Genomic DNA, 22,610 nt, shown 5'->3' on the forward strand with positions numbered 1-22,610 from the left:
TGGACTTGATGTAAGCTGACATTGTCCATAATACAGCTTTATTCACTTCTCCTTCTGCTGTGATGAGTCTCCATCAAATCCTCCAATTAGTACAAAGTTATAAAATTATAGACAGATGGAAAATTAGTATTTATAGAAAAATGCCCACGGTTTTGATAGCTTGAAACTCTTGCAGCTACAGATGATGTGTTAGGAGTTGAGATTTAGAGAAAGCAGCCTGTTCAGGAAAACATGAAAGCTTGTGTACTTTCTGAAGCAGTAGGTCATCTAGCGATGACCATAAATTTCAGAGTTAGTTTTCTGTGAATTGAAACCATCTGTGGTAAACAGTTTAAAATTAATTTGTTTGTATTGGTAAAAAGTAAGTAAATAGATAAATGTACAGCAATTATTTTCTCAAATGATCATCAAAATAAAAAAAAGTTTCAAGATCCATCTCTCGTCTCACAAGAAATTAAAGTTTTGCAAATGCCACCACCTTGACAGACTTGAATAGTGCACAGATCAAAAAAGTTTTAATGTGAGAAGAGATACCTGTCACTCAGTGGCCCAGAAATACTGCTGGTCTGATGGTCAGGGGCAGTAGTATGGTTTCATTAATATTGGTCTAAGTCCAGAGTAAGTCTCCTAACCTCAGCAGTGTGGTTACTTTGGAAACATAATAATAATAACAGTAATTTTTCTGATGATTCACACATTAAAATCTAATAATCTTAGAATAACATCTTAGAATGGATCAGCGTTTGATGACAAAGTAAAGAGCTGAACTGGAGCTGTTTTTTTTGCTGTCCCTGTATACAGCTGAACTAGCAACAGAGTGCTCTATGAAATTCTGGTTTCCTGGACAGATTTCATTCCTTCCTAAAATTCATAGCTTGAAGTGACCTTCAGGATTTTCTCTTAGTGACTTTAATGTGTTTTGCTGGTGTGTAGCCAAAACCATTTTTAGTTTCCAAGTTCTGTTCCTTTCTCAAAAGCAAACCTGGTAGTAGACTTGTTAGTGTGTGTGTGCACACTTATAGCACAGTTGAATTTTAATAAAAAGAAATATCACCACCCTGTTTAGGAGAATATTATTGCTATATGCACAATGGCATGTCATTACCTGGAGAAGAACATTCTAAGTTTCTCCTGCACATCCATGTTTGTGTTGAGTCCAAGTTGCTCTACATCTGTGTTGTGAGCTTGGGTACAACCCAGGAAAACTCCACAGAGGGCCTCTGCAGGGCTATGTGCATGCAGGGGGAATCTGAGTAGTTTTGGTGTTTGTGGGGGGAGGAAAAAGGAGGTGCAATATAGAAACTTACAGTGTCTGTAACATTCTATTCCCTGTGTAAGAAGTTTCTCTAGGTATCTCTTGCAGGAAGAATTTGCAAGATTCTGCCATACTTAAATGACACTTTTACTGTTTTTCATTAAGCCAAAATATTCATGCTACTGATTCTGAATATCCCATGCTATTCTTGCCTTGTATGATATTGTCTTAAACTTCTGTTGCATGATGCCACTACTGTAATTATTGGAACAGGCAAGAAGGATTTTAGTCAAATTTATAATGCTCTGATAGGAGTAAACCTCTCTGCATTCAAGACTAGAGCTACTTTTCTATTTTCTCGCTCCTCCTTTCTCCTCCTTCTTTTCCTCCCTTCTCCTTTCTCTTCTCTTCTCCCCTCTTCCTCTTTAAAGAAAGCAATAGTATTTTATTCACCTGGAGAACTAAGGCTGTTTCATATGTGTCTTGAAATTGTTTCACTAATGCTGCTTTTCAGCATCTTAGTCTGCTAAGCCAGACTGCTGCAAATATATAATTCAAAGCTATTTAAAAGCTATGGCATGATGCTTCAGATGTTTTGTAAAGTTTAAAGTAGCAGGCCATTTGCACAAAGCCACCTGTGCATCTCATATCCATTACAAACGGTGAGATCCAGCCACAGCAGAGGTACTTGTGCTCCTGCACGCCTCGCTGCTTCTGGAAATTCCACCCGTGCACTCGCCTCTCTTCTGCAGCTCTGAGAGTCCCACCTGTGGCTCTCTGTTCAGAGCAGCCAAGTTGCAGGACTTGTGTCACCACCACAGCTGCTGCTTCTCCTCCAAGCTGTACATGGAGAAGTGCAAGTGTGCTTTCCTGGCACCTTCAGGAACAGTATGTCAAGGTTACCAACTAGAGGGGGGAAAGTGTCTGCAGTCTGACATCTGAGAGCTGCAGTTTTTGGAAAAAGATACTGAAGGCAGAAATGAAGGACAAAAAGGATTTTTCCTTTTTTTATTTTTTTTAAATATTTTTTTTTATTTTAGAGGTGTCAGCAGAAGCAGGTTATATTATGTATTTGTGGAGAAAGGACAATGAGAAGTAAAACCTTCTCAGCAAAAAGCATGCAGTGACTAAGCAATTGTGTTGTCTGATAAATAAGCAAATATAACCTGGAGGCAAAGCACCATACACTGGGTCTGGCAACACGTACATTGTTGTAAAATGTTTGGGGGATGGCAAGCCAGGTGATGATTTCTTTATTTATTGCATGTTTTCAGATAGAGGCTTAAAGCAAATTCCTGAGGATTTACTCTTAAAAATAAATACTAATCTTTTGGCTTAATACAGGAATAATTTAATAAAACTTAATGTTCCACAATATATTTGGTTTAGGATGACTGAAGGAAGGGTGCAGCAATTCTGAGGAATACAAAGATATTTTTGAGAGAAGAAAAGCAACAATTTCTTCTATGGGGTTCATGGTGGAAAGCACAAGAATTGATGGGCTTCAGTGCAGCGAGTTGGCCATAAAGAAAAATGTTCCATTCATCAGAACAGTGATATATTGGGGGATAAAAAAAGCCTGTGGAAGTTGCAAAAAAAATTTAGATGTGGTTAAATTTTTCCTTGAAAAAGAGGGATGAACTGGATGACCTTTAAAGTTTCTCCCAGCCTTTTTTCAGGGAGCCTGTAGTGAGTACCATAGCTGCCAATTTATTCCAAACTTCCTAAATCTTGTTTGGATTATCTTTTACCCCTGCTCAGCCAAAGTCTCTGAACATCATGTAGTAGATCAGTCTAATGTCCTTACATCAAAACAAATTATATTCTACATGTAATTTCAAGGGAAAAGTTACTATCCACCATCTTCTTTTTAGGTCCTCCAGGGAAAAGAGGTAAGCGGGGAAGAAGAGGAGAGACTGGTAAGTTTTTAATTTCATAAGATCTGTTGTCATTTGATGTCTGTTTTTGTGAGGATGCATACCCAGCATGCCTTGATTTTTAGTTGTACTGCATGTGTGTTCTGAAAAAGAAGTCTGAAACTTCTCTGGTAAAAATGTTGTGACCCTTGGCATGTATCTGGTGGCCTTCCAGATATTTCTCTGGTCTTGGGCACCCCTAATTTGCAGGCACACTTCATAATGCTCAACACGGTGCCTATGGTAACAGGTCTGTAAGTGTCAAACCCTTCAGGGGTGTTCTCACACATGCACAAGTTAGAATAACTCCACATAAGTCAGTAGTTGGAATACTGTGTTAGTGTTACATCAGGCCCCTTTGGCTGCAGGAGAACAATTTTTTAAGGAAATAAAATTTCTTGTGTTGAGAATGTTGATAATCAGGGACATAATGTGATAAGTAGACTACTCTGTATGAGAGAAGTTGTTTTATAGAAATGAGCAGTTAAGTTCTAACAGAAATAAGAAAAAACATTTGTTGGTTCGTTACCCCGTACCAGGGAGGTTGCTGTTGATAGAAACCTGCTGCTGGTGCATTGCCTGAAATTTCATTTGAGGCAAAGTTATGAGATGCTGAGCACCTCTTGCTGTTGACATTCAGAGGAATTGAATCAATTACCTTGTGGGATTGAGTTTTTCATCAAGGTGAACTTTCTGGAGGCAATGCAGTAGAAAATGAGCATTTCTATTCTCCTTGGCTGTCTTGTCTAATCTGCCAGCTGGGAAAGTCTTCCAATCAACTTGATCTCTGTAAATCTTCTGTAGCCTTTCTTATTTACGTAAATGATAATTTATCTGGCTCTTAAAAACTAGTTGCATATCTTCCTGAATCACAAAACTAAAACCAAGCCCTGGCAAAAGTTGATACAAATCACCTTAGTGTTTCCATTCAGTGCTGTCTTGGTACCTACTTCAGAGAAAGAGGCTATGATACAGAGGGAAATTCTGTGGTTGGAGATTGAATTAAAAATGATCCTGGAAATTACTTTGTGGGATGCTCATTGATTCATTTTAAATCTCAAATAAACACATGGTAAACTATTAATAAAGGAAACGGATCTCTCATTTAAAAACAGACCTGCACCTTAAAATGCTGTTTAAGAATGTTTGCCAGAATAAAGAAATTACCTTAGTTGCTGGACAATAAAAGTTGCATTGTTAAAACCAAAAGGCTGTCAGTATTAAAAGCAATCTCAAAGTACAGCTGCTGGTGTTTTATACTCCTTTTGCACTTCACTTTATTCAGAAATTAGAGAGAGGCATAAAATCTTAATGAAATGCCATTGATTTGGGAGCTGCAGCTGCTCACCTTATATAAGACTGAAACAGTAGATTTGATTTGTGGCCCTTTGATAATGTTTCCAAGAACTGCTACACAAAAGTCTTTGAGGTCTAAATAATTGAAAAAATGTGCAAATATCACTTCACGAAGTGTGACATTTTAATGGGGAGCATTTTATATGTGTGCCTTGAGAGAGGAAGGTGATGAAAATAAAGTTCAGCACTGTCAGGTGGCCACTGAAACCTCTCCTCACAGGCAAAGTTGGAAGTCTGGAAGATGCTGGTACATGTATTCTTGACAAGATGCCCAGGTTAAATGCCAAGGGTACTTTGTGCAATTCTGCAGCCAAGCTCTGATCCAGTGCTCACTGTGTGGTTAACTGAAACTGGTGGTGTGGTTACATGTGCTTTATGTGGAGCCTGACAAAATTAATTGTATCCATGGCTGGTATTTTTGGACTAGCATGAAATTGCATGGAAATAAATGGAGAAGCAACTTTCATAAGCTTGCATGACTGTAATTGAAGATTTGTTAAGGTAAGTGCATGCATTTAGACAGTAGTCATATTTACAAATTTCAGAGCACTACCAAAGCACAAGATTACTTAAGTGGGAGAATGTGTGCCCTGTATTACCAGTGCTGCTCACTCACAATCCCAAGGCCTTGTGCTTGACTGTGTGTGTCTTTCTTCAGTAACTTCATAAGCTTACATGTTCTTTTTTCTCTTTTTTTTTACCCTTTTTCCCCCCTCTCCCTCACCCCACAGGACCTCCTGTAAGTACAGTGATACATTATTGGTTCTTCCAGAATCAGGCAGAACTCTGTTAGATCCTGTTAAGTTATCAGCGTGATAAAATGATCATGTATACTCAAGAGGGAATTTTGATATTTATGCACACACAGTATCTTGGAGCTGAATAATTTAATCAGAAAGTTCGTTAAGAAAAGAGTCTCTAAACCAATAAAGCTTTATGTTCAGCGCTCCAGATTGCCATTTGGATTCACAACTCCATGTAAGTATGTTATGTTCATTTTGCCTGTGACTTCATAACAGATATTTCACTGAAGTATAAAAATGTGTGAGTATCCTATCTTAAGCCCAGACCTGGCCAGTTTTGCTGGGTAGTAACTTCCTCTGCATTTATCACAAAGTTTTGGGGTACAAGCTCCCTGTTCTTTAGAGGCATGGAGGCTGTCCAGCTCATTTCACTGTAATTGCTACTGAAGCAAATAAATGCTTGTGTAAAATTATTATTAAATAGTGCTATTCCATTTAGTAAGTCGATTGAATCTTGTGCTAATTCTTGCTGTGAGAAAGCACTTTCTCTCTTCTGAGGATTTGAGGTTGTTTTGGTTTTGCTTGGGATTTTTTGGATGTCTTTTGTTTACTTTTTTATATATTCCCAGAGTAAGTGAAAAGTCTGTCTTGAAGGACAGGACTAAAGATACGTGTCTCAAACCTTTGTATTTGTCATGCCATCCATGTGCATCATAGGATGTAGGAATGTGACTGTTAAAATAGTATTTCTTTTACAGTTGAAGGCTTCTATGTTTTTTTCCTTAATAGATGTAATATTTCTACAATATTTTCAAGTCCCTATCATCTGTCTATTCCAGGATACATGCATGTTTAAAAATATTTAATTAATGTGTTGAATTCCTGCTATGACCTAAAGATTTTACTGTAAAATGCATATATTGAATCATGATATTACTTCCTTTTTAAGACTTTGACCATGTGCTCAGCAATTTATAGTGACAAATTCATTTAACAAGCCATTAATGAAAAGCCAGGCTTAATCCATAAAGGTGCTGTTTATTTGAAAGAAACACTGTTTTCCCCAATTTCTTTTGCAGTACTCCTGTGAAACACAAAGAGCAAATATAAATAATGATACAAGCTATTTTCCTGTACCAAGGCAATGTGGCAAGAGTTCACTATATGCCTCATTAAGAATGTCTCTGACTTTAGCTCCGCACTGTTTCAGTATAGGTACATTAAAAAAACCCAAACAAGCAAACAATCCCCCCAAAATAAGTTGTAATCTTGGCAATATTAGCACAAACCTGAAATAAGTTCCAAAATGGAATAATTTTGAGATGTAGTGACTTCAAATTCCAAGTTTCATACTTGAAACCTACCAAACTTCATCTTGCTGACAGGCAGCAATGGTTTAGATTGTTACAAGGCATAAAAAAGTGTAGTTTCCCTTCCTAATTAATTTATATTTGCATAGACACTGGCTAGGGCCAATTGTTATGAACTTAAGTATTGTTTTCACCTGGGAGACTGTGGTAGTAGTTTTCATTTAAAATATCTAATATTTGCATATCCCTCATTAAACTGGAGAATTAGGTGTATGTTGTACTTTCAAAGGCTGCCACAGCTGCTCTGTTTATTTTCCTTGTACATGACTACTGAGTGGCACATGTAATAACAGTCAGAGGCTGGGGATTTTGAATATTTTTATGATCTTTTACAGCAATCTCAGATTTCTTCTTTGCCATCTATGTTCTAGTGGAAAGTGGAATCTAATACATTATTGCCTAAGCACTAAACCTTTTTTTTTTTTTAATTAACTACATATTGCCCATTAGTTTACATGGATAATTCTCTTCAAAAAAAACCAGAATTTCACTGGGCATCAGAAGTAGCCAGTAGCTTTTTAATCAGAGGGTTTACATAAGTTGAAACACATAATTTCCATTGCCAAAGCCTCGTTTCTTCACTATGTAGTACCCAACTCATATTTCTTGGTTTGAAATATCATCACATGCAAAAAAGTCAAGCAATACACAAATTATACTTTCCTAGTAATGTACTCTGCATGTTTGTTATGTCATATGTCATGACTGTGTTGTTAATGTGTCATACCATTTCATCTCATTCAACCAGGGTCCACCAGGGCGAAATGGCTATCCGGTAACTCATCATATTATTATGATAGCAATTTATGGTTACTCTGAAATCCTGTTGGTATATTTTGGTTTCTCTTTATTACTGTCAAAAGGACCCTTATTTATTTTTTTTTGTTTGTTTCTCAGATGTATGAAAAATGCAGGATTTCCCTTTAAAAACAAAGCAAAAGAGACTGTGACAAGTTTCCAAAAAGAACCAGACTATTTACAATGCATAAATGAGATGCACTGATTGTTTGATGTTGTACATATTTTGTATTGAGTTTCTTTGTTCTTGCATACAAAATTCATAATTAATTAATTAAAAAATTTGCTAAGATACTGCATCTCAATTTTCTGTATTAGAAAGCTGTAGTGTTGCCATATGGAATCTCTGAGTCCTTATGGAACCTCTGAGTCCTTTCTTTTAATTCTCTCCTGTTTCACTTGACTGCATTGCTCAATGCATTTTGAGCAAGGTAAAGTGTTATGACAGGAGTCCTAGCAATTGGCTGCAGTGACTATCACCGAGTAATTTTTGATAATGGATACAATTCATTTTTCTGTCAGTTTCGTTCATATCTTTAGGATTTATTGCCTGAAATATATATATATATAGATGAAATAATGCATCTTTCTAAAATCTATTAATAATACATTTTGTTTTAGTAGTCAGGCAAACTGTTTGCAGTGTCCCATTCATTGAAAGAAGTATATGCCTGCTGTCATGTGGGTATTAGAAACCAAGTGATGAAATGTGATAATATATGTGCACAGCATAGTGACTGTTGAAGTATAGTAATGATCTTTTTTATCATACTTGATAGTGTATCTTAAAGGGCCCTCCCAGATTGATTTGCCTATGTTTTTCAGACAAAATACACGTAATTTTTTCAGTGTGTTTTAAAAATGTTTCCACTGGTAAAATATAAATTGTATGCCTTGAGCACATGCAATTAGAGAATTTTGTAGAATCACAGACTCTCAAAATGGTTTGGGTGAGAAAGGAAATTATTGGATCATTTTGCTCCAATCACTCTGCCACGGGCAGGGACACCTTCCACTAGACCAGATTGCTCAAACCCATCCAGCCTGGCCTTGAACACTTAGAGGGATTGAGAACACCTATAGGGATGAGTCGTCCATAGCTTCTCTGGACAATCTATTCCAGTATTCCACCACTTTCATAATTTAAAAATTCATTCTTATATCCAATATAAACTTTCTTTTCGTTTAAAGTCATTACTCCTTGTTCTGTCACTACAGACCTTGGTAAAAAAAAAGTATATTTCTCCACACCTTTTTTCAGGGCTCCTTTCAGTATTGAAAGGCTGCAGTAAAATCTTTCTGGAGCCTTTTCTGAGCAACCCCAACTTTCTCAGCCTGTCTACGTAGAAGAGCTGCTCCATCCCTTTCATCATCTCTGTGGTCCCCTGGACTTGCTTCAATAGGTCCATGTGTTTTCTGACACTGTAGGCCCCAGAGGTGGACGCAGTAGTCCAGATGGGGTCTCACAAAAGTGGAGCAGAGAGGGAAAATCACCTCTCTTGACCTGCTGACAACACTTCATTTGATGCCGTCTATTTCAATGCTTTTACCTGGACAGACTCTGGAATTCCAGAGTGGTGTCACCCATGGATCATCATCTAGTGTCCATCTTTACAATTAACAAGTAGTTGGAAGTCAGCTGGTGAGGAACTGATCATCAGTATCAAGAAACCTGCTTGGATGTACTAAAACCATTATCAGGTTTCCGAGTTCACATTCCAATTTCTCTTAGAGTGATTGATCTGTCTAGATGAGTAGAAGTTGTTTTCTTGAAGAGATTTGTTGTGGGATCTGAAAACAATCAAGGTACTTCAGAGCCATGGTATTGAAATTGCTGTGTCTAATGGTGTTGTTATGGGCAAACTTAGTCTGAATGCATTTCTCCTCATGTGTGATGTGAGCTGTCAGTAGTGCTTAGCACTTCACTGAGTGCTGCTTCTTCCTGCTTGAAAATGACTGGGTATAAAATTTGGCTTTGCTTTCTGAAAGTTGTCGTGTGGCTGAATGTTTCAATCTTTTCAGTCACAGTCATACCCTCCTGTTTTGAATGGGAAATATGTAACTGCAAGTGCCATGTACTTTAGGAGTACTTTTACAGCCCTGTAGAGGTCTATTAGAAGGCTATTAGTGTTCTAAGTTATTTCTCCAGAGTCTTATTTAGCTCCTGTAGAAGCCTTTTTGCTTAAATCTGTATTGGGTTTTATGGGATAGTCTATGAGGATAGTGAGGTGTATCTGCCACATGTAACCTAAACCTGGTGTAGCTCTCACAAAAGCAAGTGGCTGCTTTCTCCAAGGCTTACATTTTCTTTGAATGTGTTCATTCTAGTTCTTAAAGCTATTTCAGAATAATTAAAACAGTGAAAGGAATTGCAGTCAGAAATATAAGTTTCCCAGGAAGATACAGCATCAAAAATCAATAAAATAAGGGGTTTACTGCTAATGAGTAACACAGTTATTAAGGGGTTTATAAAACCACAATTAACTGGTTATTATTTAAGGCACTAGTAATACTAAAGAAGTGTACACTGGTACAACTCCTTTTTTTTCCTCATAACAAGTTCTGTATAACAGACAGTGACCAAATTCAGAGTTGTGACTCTTTCAGCTTGAGTTTAAAATTAAAATAGCCCATCACATCTACTCAAATAAAAGAGGAAAAGGAGTGCACAAACATTGGAGAATGAGATGACAGGCAGCTTTTGCAGGCATTTTGTATGACAATGTTGCTTTGTAAATCGTGCTAGAACTTGGAAAAAAGTACACACACACACACACACACACACATCCCCTAAAGAAAATCCACACCAAACCCTCTACCCCAAAATTACCAAGCCACTAAAAAAAAAATCATCTTGTGAATGCAGTGAGGAGGCCAAATAAACTGTGGGGGTTTGTACATTTCTAGGTAGAATAGGTAGCAGATTTTTACTGTTTTCCATTGAAAAATTGAAGCAAACAGAATTTTTTTCCCTACCGTTTTTCCCAAGCTGGGCAAGATCAAGCTCAATATCCAAGCAAACCATCCTGGAAGGTGCCATGTGTGTGGTGGTAAAGCTTCACTTCTTCAGAATTAAGTTTTAGAATATGGAAATACCCACAGAGCATTTCTCCATAAACAGAGCAATGTGGAAATTTCTTCTTCATTTCTCTATGACAGTCAGTCTGCAGAGCACTCTATGCATTTACAAAACTTTCAGGAGCCATGGAGGGTCATGACTGCTCCAGTGTGCCTTGATTGTATCCCATTTCTTCTAACATCCTTGTTTCATCTACAAGAAGTATAGACAGATTCCTCTCCTGAAGGAAAAAAGTGTCTAAATTGGAGATTATTCTTCTGTAAGTGTCAAATATCATCACTTGATAAAACCTGAAGTGTAGATCTTTGAAATTTCACCTGTCAATTAATTTTAAATTTTCCTAGCTCTCAAAAGACTTGCCTCAAGATAACAAGGGGGAAAAGCTTAGGACTTCAGGTAGAAAATTTCAATTATTCTTTAGTCTGATATAATTCCTTCTAGATTACAAAATGTCTTTGTCATCACACTTCTGATTTTTGCACCCATAAAAGCTTTCACCAGTATACCATAAGAAAAGCTGTTATCCTGATCTGTAAGGAATTTCATGTTGCTGTTATGTCTCTGGTTTTTCCTCACCTAATTTTCTGTTCCTATATCACAAAAGGCAAAGAGAATTCCAGGTAGAGCAGTGAAGGGAATTTTAGTTGAAGAAATAGGTCTAGTAGGGCCTATTGGAAACCACCCTTGTGAGAAATTGGTAAAAGACTATTTTTATCCTGCTGTGTTGCTTTGTCTTTGATGGTGCTGCAAATTTTGTTTTCTTCTGTGTCTCCAGTTAGAGATTGAGGCTTCCTAGGCAAATGTGTAATAAGTAGCAATGTCTCTGGATATACATACAATTAATCTCATCCAAGTGCAAGTTTTTCAACCTCAGATAAAATGGCAACTCAGTTGCTATAAAACAAATGTAATTGGAATAATCAAAAGAGAAGAAATGAGCAAAGATTGTGCATTTTTCATCTGTGATTAAACATAGCCTGTGGCAATATTAAGCATTTTTGCAACAGTTGTTGTATTCTAATAGCTGATCAGATCTCCTCTTTTTCAGAATTGTTCAAAAATATAAATGTCTAAGCTCAAGGAGCAGCTATCTCAATTCCTGACCTTACCCTGAGCATTTGGCTTGGTGATCCTGTAGAAATTTTCCACTTCAGAGCAATTTTTTTTCTTTCTCAACAGGTGTCTTCACAGACCACCTTTCATTTCTGGCATTTGCCCAAAGTAACTCTTAGGCGTATTGCAGCAAAACTTTTGCAATAAATTTCAGGTTTGGTAGTGAAACACTGATAGCTATTTCAGGTTTTACTTTTTTTTTTTCCTTTTAAATGAACAGAAAATTTAAAACATACAGATTCTCAACAGCTTCTTTGTACTGTGTTTTTAGTATGTGTTTTCTCAGTTTATATGCTTTATCCTTGTACTCAGTCACAACAGAGGCGATTGCCTTAGGAGACATGAGGTTTTCAGTTGATCCATTTGCCTGACTCCTTGCTTCCTTGCTTGTTCTTAGGGAGTGGAAAGAAACATGAGTGGTCAGCTGTCCATCTTAAAAGATACCTGGGTTTACAGATTTCTTTGTTTGGAACCACACAGAATAACAATATCCTCAACAAACCTCAACACTGTTCCCAAATTGATGCTTCAGGCTAAACAAGTGCAGTGTTAAACTTGCTGCCGTGCAGGTTAACTTTGTAATATTTCTGTGCCATGAGAAGCAGAGGAAGGTCATAAAATGTGGTAAGTTTTGTAAGCATAGTGTAGCTGAGGACACATGATACTACTCAGAAAATAAACTTCCAGTTCTTCCTAGAAATTGTGGGAGGATCTCTAAATCTGCATGGCTAAGTGCTAACTGTGGTCTTTGTAATCACATCAGTCACATTCATACAGTAATGGGGTTTTATGACCTTTGGTTCTATAAATAATATATATTGCAACTTGTGAGTTTAATTTTTCTGTATGCCAATATTTTCACAGTGATTGAAGGTAATTATAAAAGACGATTCTAACAGAAAATTTTGAGACCTCTTAAAATGACAGTTGCTGTTAATTCTGTGTCACAGAATTGAAGCTACACATCAGACCGCATTTATTAGCCACTTACAAGGCAGTTTCCATTTTGAATGAACTGTGGGCTAAATCCTCTCATTTGTTACATTTGTGTAATGCTGACTGCAGAAATAGGAGCAGGCAGTGTTTATTTCTGCAACTCCCTGGAGAAAACTCAGAGAGCCCCAAGCTATTTCTTTTCTGTGACTATGATAGTGAAGGAACAACTTCCTCATCTGCAAAAGTCAGCAATATAAAAAGATATCTCTACCCATTTCTTCACTGAAAATTATAAAAATAAATTGCCAGAGATAAGCTAAAGAAGAAAGTCCACATGGAGATTTAAGAAAATTTTTTGTGCTGCAGTAAATGCCTGCCTACATAGTGTGTCCTGCTTTTAATGCATTAAACTTCCTAAATGATTTCACTCCATTTCATACATAGCATTACAAATAAAGGTGTAGAAAACCAATAGAAAAATGAAACAACATTATAATAAATAACCTCAGTGAATGATTAGTAATACAAACAATTGTTGCCATATGCTGGATCCACCAAGACCCTCTTTGAACTGGCAAGTTCCATCTCAGATGCACGGACTCTGGTACTATAAAAATCCACATCTGTGCATGGGACTTTCTAGATGTCAGTGTGTGATTAAAAACTGAGCACAAACTGCTAGGATACTGAAGGGCAGTGTGAGTCAGTACAGTTTTGATTCACAGCTGACGTCAATTCCAAATGACACAAACCCATATATCTATCAGATAAATAAAGATTTATAGCTGATGGTAGATAGATAGGGGGTAGGTGTAATTTAAGAATTAAATGTGTTTTTTCAGTGCTTTCCTCTGCAGACTTAGAAATTTCCCTCTTTCACAATAAAGCATGTGTAGGTAGAGAAAGAAATTAAGCTGGTTTGTCATTTTTTTGACAGCATACATACATTTCTGGTCTCTCTGGCCTACTCCACTGAGTTCAGCTTGGCAGCTTAGCAGGTGCCATGCAGAAGGCTGTGGTTAACATCTTCACATTTATGCTTTGATAGGCTTAATTAGTGCTTGAACTGTACCTGTGATCATTCATACTTGCTTTTCGTCAGGCTTGCCACTTGAAATTTTCCAGTCATTTCCTCCCAGTGCATGATGTAGCTCTCTGGTATAACAGAACAAGCTTTATTTATGAGATAAACTGCCATGTAGCAAAATTTTGTGTTCCAAATGATTTTTAATCCCATGTCTCATTTTTCTATTTGTGTTTGACAGTTGCATGTGGATGTAGAGTGATTAACCAATGGTGGTTAAAAATGCCTCTTGGAATTGTCTGAACTGTCACTTTCTCACAAGAAATTCAAAGACAAGGTTAAATCAATTACAGTAGTAATCCTGTATTTAATTACTTAATGGTTGGGCTTGATGATCTTAAAGGTCTTTTCCAACCTAAATCATGCTATGATTCAGATTACATCTGTTATAAATGCGAAGGAAAATCCAAACTACCCTTTAAGAATTCTTAAGTCATCAGTTCCTTCCCTGGAAGGGGAGGTTACACAGATGATTCTGAGGTTTTCTTTCATTCTGGATTTTTAATTTTGATTTATGATACTCTGAATGATGTGTAAAACTGTATTACCCATACAGCTCCCAGGTGACTAATCCTATGTGGGAGTTTAAGTGCATTGTTAATCCTAGCTGAGGTCAAGAGGTGTAAAATTTCATTGTAGAAACTTGTTCCTGAATTACTAGAGTAGGTGGTTGGATTCTGTGATTTCCAGAAAGTGCAGGGGAAATTTTTCCTTGAAGCACTTCTGCTTCCCTCTGCAGTCAGTGTTCAGATTCCATTTAAGAGAGAGGTGATATGAGGAGAGGAACATCTGGAGCAGGCAGTCACCTGAACTGGCTCTTCTTTACAAAGCTGAGTGAGGAACTACTTCCCTACTGGGAATCAAATCAGTCTCTGATACACCTCTACTGGGCCCCACAGTGGACAGCATCATTCAGTAATCACACAAAAATTATTTGGCTAGTGTTTGTCAAGTTTTAATAGGGGTCTCAGCTCTGTGGATTCCTTTTTCAAGGCCAGGAGTTAGCTGGTAGATCAATGCCTTTAAGTACTTTTTCCTCCATTGGAGATGGGCATATTTAGGGTGTAACTTTGCTTCTTGAACCACAGGGAAAATTCTAGGCTGTTTCTTGGACTGTTCTTACTTTCATTTTTTCATCTTTCTAGCTGTACCTATTGAAATCAAGATTAGTTAAAGACATTTCTAAAAGCAAATGTAGTTGTTTGGAAGGAAGGATGCATACAAGCAGTATGGAATGTCAGTTGGAAGGTTTTTCCATGACTGTATCGGATACAGATCATAAATCACCCTCAGAAAATGGTTTTGAGATATTTTTTGTTGTTGTTTTTATTTTGTTGGTTCCCTCTCCCTGCCCACCCAGTTTACCTTTAGGTAAAGCAGTTAAGATTCATTATTTTTGCTAGTATTGAGAAAGTACTATAAAGTACTGTCAATCTAACAGAGAACTATTGAGTTAAAAATTCTTTTTGGATTATTTTGTACATTTTCATGATGGCTGCTCCCAGTGTAAATGAGAGGAATTTAGCTCTTTGCTGCTTTGACTCATGAAAAACTGTCATGTGCATGACCACTCATGAGTTTGATGTAGAAATCAGTTTCTTTCTGCAGCATGATATTCTAACGAAAATAAACTGCTGTTGGAAGGCTGAAATTCTAGCAAGTGAATAAGCCTAGGGAAAATTTGGAAATTTTCAGAAGTTACATTATTTATCTGTAACAATTACAGTGCTTTCCTGCATAGATCAATTACAGCTAAGAAAAGCCAAATTTTAAGGGTAGATTCTACTCAGTACACAGACTTCTGCGAAACAGGAGTTGTATCACTATACTGGAACTTAAGTTTACATTCAATTTAATGTTTTAGTTCAGCAGTATTAGATATGTACACTGAAATTGTGGATTCCAGCAACTGGAATGATCTTAGTTTGCTACTTTAGTTTCACAGTTTGATATTAATAATGGTACAGTTTTTTTATGGGTGAGAGGGAACATTGAAAGAAAGTACTCCAAAAGAATGAAGAGTAGCATACAGCAGTTCAGTAACTTTTGTTATGCACAATGTAGTACTTGCATTCCTAGTCATTGAGAAAGTGCAACTGTAGCTTCCTTTTTTAATAGGAAAAAGGCAGGAGTCGGGCCTGTGGTTTTCATTCAGGTACTCTGACTGATTAGCCAGTCTCCAAAGAGAAAATTACCTCAACATTTCCACTTCCAGCTGTGTGGATCAATTATCCTGATTTTTTCTAATCCACTCTGAATACTAGGTCTCTGCCCTTAGGGCATGTTAAGTATAATCTGGTATTGCCATCACATCCAAATTTTTTTCTCCCTAGATGGGAATGTGAAGAACCTTTTTTTTTTTTTTTTTTTTTTTTAATGCTGTCACCAGCTTCTTCCAAAATCCTTCTGTAGTCTTGAAAACCAGTTATGTCAGAAGAAAATAAGGAATTTAAATGAACTAATGATTTTGGTAAATGCTTGGAGATTTTAAGTTGTTACACTGAGCTACATTCTGCCTTTGGATTCACCTGTTCAGCTCTGGTGGACTTCATTTTAACTTGCATAATTTGACTGAAACTAGGAAATAGCTGAGAGGGGTGTATGGTTTGCTGGAGTATGGTTCAGAAAGGCACAGGTATAACATACTTGGATTTTAAAGTTTTCTTGGCTGGGGGGTAGCCCATGTTCTATCGTAGGTCAGATTCCAGGAACTTTTGCTTCCCTAGTGAAATGTTTTGTTGGTTGAATTTGCTTGTTTCTGTGCAGCACTTGTCAAGGAAGGAAGAGAGATTTCTCTTTGTGCAGTGAGGCTGTACTTGGAGTTTAAAGAGAATTTAGAATCCAAGTAGTCCAGTGTTCTGTGTGACAGGCCATTAGGACTGGGGTCTTAGATTGATGGCACAGAGTATTAAGATGGTAAGTGAGGTACTGTGCAGCTCCCCAGTTAATATATCTGATAAAAGCACAGACTTGGAAATAAAACTGCTGTATGCCTGTCTGAGCACTTCACAGGCTTAATGATTTTGTTTTCAAAGTCACAGTAATAGAAGTTCCTTATGGAAACTGATGGTGATTTGTGTGAAATTTCTTTTTTCAAGAACCAGACATAATCTTTTCTTGCAATACAAATTCTTTTCTTTGCTACATCCCTCTTTCCTTGTTAAACTGGGGAAATAGAACAGGTGGTGCATCATTAAAAAATATATAGGGAATTGTTTCGGAAGAAAGAGTGAAAAAAATCTGTATTGCATCCCTGAATTCTGCTTTATTTCTGTGATTGGAATAATCTTTATAAGTTTGCTTCCTATGTTTTTTTCCATGATGCTTTATGCTTTTTGAGAATTTACTGATTCCAAGTAATTTTGGAGGTGGCATAGTTGTATACAGCACCAACCATTAACAAGTGATTTAGGAATAATGTAATTAGAACAACTGGAGTTGTTCTAATCAGTCTTTACATTAGCTGCATGAATATTTGTGCTTTTTAAATCTCATAGGAAAATGCCAGAAGTATCTGAATAGACTTGTATGTAGGGAATTTTGTTTTCCGGTATTTGACCACATATGGTCAAATGAAAGCTGAAAGCACCTGCTTTGCAGTTTTAAGTTTTATTGTAGTGTATCTGCACAAGCTTTTTTTCCTTATCCTGAAATTCTTCAAACAAATCTTTCTTCAACCTCATGATAGTTGAAAGAGATTGGGGTTTTATCTTTGGTGAATTTATTTCAATTTCACATGCTTAAGTACCTTGGCTATTATTTTTGTTCTCTTTTAAACCCTTTGTTGCAACTGCTCTCTTTTATGGAGATGTATCCACTCGAGTTGATGTTCTTCATTGCAACTCAAATGACATCTATAGCAGCTGTATTTTTTCTTAATTCCCTGGGGGACTAATTCAGAATATTTGCCTCTATAGGCAGATAAAAGGAGCATGATGGTAGGATTCTTTGGTCCTAATGGAGCAAAAATTGTTTTATATTCCTGCTCCTGAGTTTGTCAATCTTCAAAAGCTGATATTTCCACTGAGGCAAGGTGAAAAAATTGGTCTCTGAAGGTTACATCCATATGATGCTGTGTTATGTACCCATTGTATTTTTATTTTTCCTTAATAGACCTTATTCCCCCTAAAAATAAAAGATATGTAGGACCCAAAAAACAGGTTGACTGAAAGAAGTGAAAGGGATTTTTTTCCCCACGTTCTCTAAAGCCATCAAAACACAGGTAATAAGAAAGATTGTTATTTAAGAGGGTCTCAGTAAGCAAGTGAATTTGCTTCCATGGTGGTGTGAGGAGACACATTCTTCAGAATTATTCCAGAAGAGCAAAAATCTAATTCATCAAAGTCATCATGCCACAGCTGTTACAACAATCTATCTCCTACTGAAGGCTAGCCAGCTAATTTTTGAGAAGTGACATTTTTCACAGTTTGTTGTTTTCTCATCAACATGGCACCAGCCACATCAAATACAATCACCCCGTGATGTTGGCATTGATGAATTAGCCATGTGCTTTCTATTTACAATACAGGAGTTTCAATTTCTTTGGGTGAAAAGAGAAGTTTTAGGTAGAATGTAGGAGTTTTCTCTCCGGTCTGTGTGAATGTTTTCCATGTTCAAGTACTTGTTAAGATGTGCTGGAATTCAGTAGCATAACTGAGTATTTTTTACAGAAACACATAGTTCTGCAAAACTTCACTAGACTGTTGCAATGGATTATGGATGGGTGAAGCATTTTGGCTCCATTCTTTACCATGACTTGAACTATGTCACTCTTTCTGGGGTCAACAGTAGTTTCCCTCCGCAGTAATATGTCATACAGATCTGACTGTACAAATGTAGTAGATGCTTAGGCTACAAGGTAAGAGGCTTAGGCTACAAGGAGGAAAACTGTCTGGAAATAATCTTCTTGCTACTCTGATGTATGAAGACAACAGAGGTACTCCACTGTTTGGGATTCACACTCAAATAGGGCCCCTTCTTTAATATATATTTGCAACAGATACAGTGTTGGCCATGACAAACAGAAGCATGTCCACCCACAGTGTTTGAGGAGAGAAAGTTCCTTCCAGCTTGGATCTGTCCAGCTCTTTCTCATGATTCTTTTACATACAAATTTCAGCAGCAAGAGCAGCCATAGTGCTGAGATACTCAAAAAATGCATCTGCACCACAAGAAACTGCCTTTCAGATCTCCTGCATAAACTATAAAAATAAAAAGTATCTTGGCAATTATTTTTCATCTGTGAAACATGCTTTTGTAAAGCTGTGGCTATAATTTTTCTTGCACAGAACTCTTTGTGCTCCCTTATTATTACCATATGCGGAGCGTTTTTGCAGTTCAGCCACTCCCTGAATAGCCAAACTCTGAACAATTTCTTTTGTTCTTTAACTTGCTTACTTCTAGACATAGCCAGTCTATCTTATAATTGCCAAGGAGCTAATAAGAGTATTCAGACTGCAGGTAGGGCTCTCAGCTGAGAGTCTTGCAATGTAGAGTTATGTTGCCTCAAGAAGTTTTGGAAATGGTACCTGGCACTTCTGGTTTACTTTGGAATATTTAAAACTGTTCCTCATCTTTCATCTAACTCCATTATTGATAATTTTCATCACCTAATTTAGGCTAATATGGACACTAGAACAACTTAATGAAATTCATGGCTTCAGGTTACATGTCCATTTGTTTCTTTAAATTCAAAAAAGAATTTAAATAAATTAAATTTACCTAAAAAATATGGAAAAAGAAAACATTTTCTTTCACCTCACAAGATCAGCAAAATACGTGTTACCTGCCACTTTTCCTCAGCGGGTAACTATTAACATTGGCATATTGCTTTACATGTGCATGCTGCACATTTCTCTGCACTAAAGGCCCTGCACTTAACAGGTGGATTAAAATGTAAATTTGAATAACTTCTGGTTATGTTCAGGAATTGAAGTCTAATACTTAGAACCTAGTTTCAGCATGGTGTAACTTTTCTGGTTGATGAAGCCTTAGTCGTGGTGCTGCAATTCATTACTCTCCCAGTTTTATCAGGATGTGGCTTCCAGGACTCTTCTGTGCTTCCATGGTATGCTTAGAGAAACTTCTTGGTTTGATAAAGGTGATCTTGTAGGAGTTTTTTACATGAAAGGGTTGATACATGGTTTGCAAACAAGTGAGAGATGGGTGGGATTGCAGGATAATTCTATCAAGGTATTAAGAAAGCTTTTCCATGAGAATGAAATCAGTGAGGTGTTTTCAGGAGGGTTTGTAGTTCAGATCTTGGATGATTAATTTTGCACCAGTGTTTTGAATGAGTCTAGGGTAAACAAGGTGTTTCTGAAGGCTGAAGGTGATCAAGCCTCTAGTAGTTAAGATGGAGATACATAAATTTCTGGTCAAGAAAATCAAGCAGCACTGTTGATTTTGTTTTTAAAGAAACTCACTTCATTTAGACCTCTACATCTCTACCTCAGAACACAGTTATACTTTGCAATCTCCAGGTGATGATCCATCTAGCTGAATTTTATATCTCAGGTAGTAACTGATACAAACTGCTTGAGGGAAGAATTCTGGAAACTCTGAAATTGGCTTTGTTGAAAGAGCCTTGTAGTGCTTCATTTGTCATTGTCAGTATTTTTTCTTTTTGCAGTAAAGGGGTTTTAGAGAGGTTCAGCTCATCTTTCTTGTACTCTTTTAGTCTCTTCTTTTTACACTAAATTTTTCTCCTGCCCAAATGATCTGGATTTTTTTTTGTTTGTTTGTTTGTTTGGGTTGGAGTTTTTTTCAGTAATTACCTGACTGCTGGGCAGAGAGACTTGTTGCAGGATGATTTAGTGCACTTTTCTTTTCCCACACATGGAGCAAGTGACTTCTGTACTTGGGCTGTTGTGTCCCACTGATCTCAACAGTAATTATTTTCAGTCATTGAAAAAGAAGCAATAATGTTTCATCAATAGAAGAGATTTAGCTTGTTGATGATCTTAACTGTGCTCATTGTTCACATAGCTCAAAAGCAAAATTTCACTAAAGAGGAATTTCATCAGATTTGCTAGGAATTATGTATCCTTCCTAGGAATACTGTATTAAATCTAGTAAAGTCATCCTTGGTAAGCCTGTAATTAAACAAAGGGGAAAAAAGAAAGAAATACATCCTTGAAAGAAAGAAAGAAATGAATCATTTTAATAGTATCCCATGATGAGGAAACCTGACAGTGGTGGGTTTTTTTTGACTTCTATCTAAAACTGAAATGGGTGTTTTGAAAATGGCAAAGCTCTCCACAGAGCTTAGATGGGATGATGTGCAAACCTGCAGCCTGGGACAGATTCTCTTTTTTTTTCCCTGCCACACAGGTATTTTTAAGCTCAGTCTGACATAGTAACTGGCATGCAGTTCATAAAGCTGCTGTGAAGCTGATGTGTGCTTTCTCCTGAATCTCCATTTGTGTGCGTACTAACATGTGAGATTTTCAGGCACCTGCAAGTAACAATCTAACAATTGCATTTATACTAGATAATTTATAAATGTGAAAAAATTTAGTCACATAATTTTGTCAGGATATGGGTTTCTGATACCTGAATAAACCAAATCAAAACAAACAAAAGATCAAACAAAAATACACCTGTATATAGGGTGTGGTTTTTTAGCTTATAAAGAAGGAATCATATCTGTTTTCTGCATATTATTTCTCCTGACTCTCAACTCAGTGTTCTGATGAGTATTCCTTAATTGAAAAAGATCACTGAAGTATGAGTGGAGAAGTTAAGAGTAAGAAGATAATCCATACCTTCTTCTTTTTCTTTCCTTGGAGGATTCTTTTATTGCACAGTAAATTTCAACATCTGATATATTTTCTTACCTTTTCAGTGAGAAATTTCTGAAGAAATTATTATCACATTAAATCTGCTTTAAGTAATGACATTTGCCATCTATTTGACAGAAACTCTCCAAAGGTTTCTGATGCCCTTGCTTATAGTCACTTTCTAACAAAAACCCCAAAATCCTTAAAATTTTTACCTGCAGAGTAACAAAAAGGCAAAAAGATATTGGTTAAATGGAAAACAGCTGATTTAGTGAAGCACTAAACATATTTTTCTTTGAGAGACATCCTATTTTCAGTATTCTTGAGGAGTGGAAGCTACTTTGTGCAAAACCAGCCTGAAATGCCACTCATACTCTCCTACCTCTCATGTGTTGTCTTTGTCCATAATTGGGTTACTAGACAGGTAGTTGAGTGCTAAGTAAATACTTGGGTACTACTTGGAAAAAAAGAAATCTACTGTACAAACAACTTTTGAGGGTTCTGGGGGGAAAAAAAAGATGCATGTAAGAGTGTAAGTAAATAGTGCCATGGTTTAAACCCAGCTGGCAACTCAGCACCCACATAGCCACTCAAACTCCCCTGGTGGGATGGGGGAGAGATTTGGAAGACTAAAAGTGAGAAAACCTGTAGATTGAGGCAAGGACAATTTAATAGTTAAAGCAAAAGGTGTGCACACAAGCCAAGCAAAACAAGGAATTAACTCGCTGCTTCCCGTGGGCAGCAGGCATTCTGTTATCTCTGGGACAGCACAGGTCCATCACACCTAGTGGTTATCTGGGGAGACAAAGGCCATCACTGTGAGTCTAAGCTTTCTTCCTTTTTGTGCCTCCTTCTCTACCTTCTACCTCCAGCTTCATACTCTGAGCATGATGCACTGTGGTGTGGAATATCCCTTGGATCAGTTGGGATCAGCTGTCCCAGCTGTGTCTCCTCTCAACTCCTTGTGCACCTCCAGTCCCCTCTCTGCTGGGGTGGGCTGAGAGGCTGAAAAGGCCTTGATCTGCTAAGCACTGCTCAGCACTCACTGACACATCTCTAGATTATCAACGCCATTTTCAGCAGATGTACAAAACACAGCCCCACGTGAGCTGCTGCAAAGAAATTTAACTCTGTTCCAGCAAAACCTGCTGCATCCAGCCCTAGCATACATTTAAAAGT

The 22,610-nt window shown here is 37.2% G+C and overlaps 1 protein-coding gene across 1 annotated transcript in view; it reads left to right on the forward strand.

Annotated features, from left to right (window-relative positions):
* Window positions 1-22,610, forward strand: part of COL25A1 (collagen type XXV alpha 1 chain) — a 298,323-nt gene that overhangs the window by 147,509 nt on the left and 128,204 nt on the right. Inside the window, exons 3-4 of the mRNA XM_066548131.1 lie at window positions 3,130-3,174; window positions 5,259-5,266. Coding sequence (XP_066404228.1) covers window positions 3,130-3,174; window positions 5,259-5,266 — 53 coding nt within the window. The remainder of the gene's footprint in view (window positions 1-3,129; window positions 3,175-5,258; window positions 5,267-22,610) is intronic.

Source organism: Molothrus aeneus, chromosome 4, assembly GCF_037042795.1.
Source record: "Molothrus aeneus isolate 106 chromosome 4, BPBGC_Maene_1.0, whole genome shotgun sequence".
NCBI classification, from domain to species: Eukaryota; Metazoa; Chordata; class Aves; order Passeriformes; family Icteridae; genus Molothrus; species Molothrus aeneus.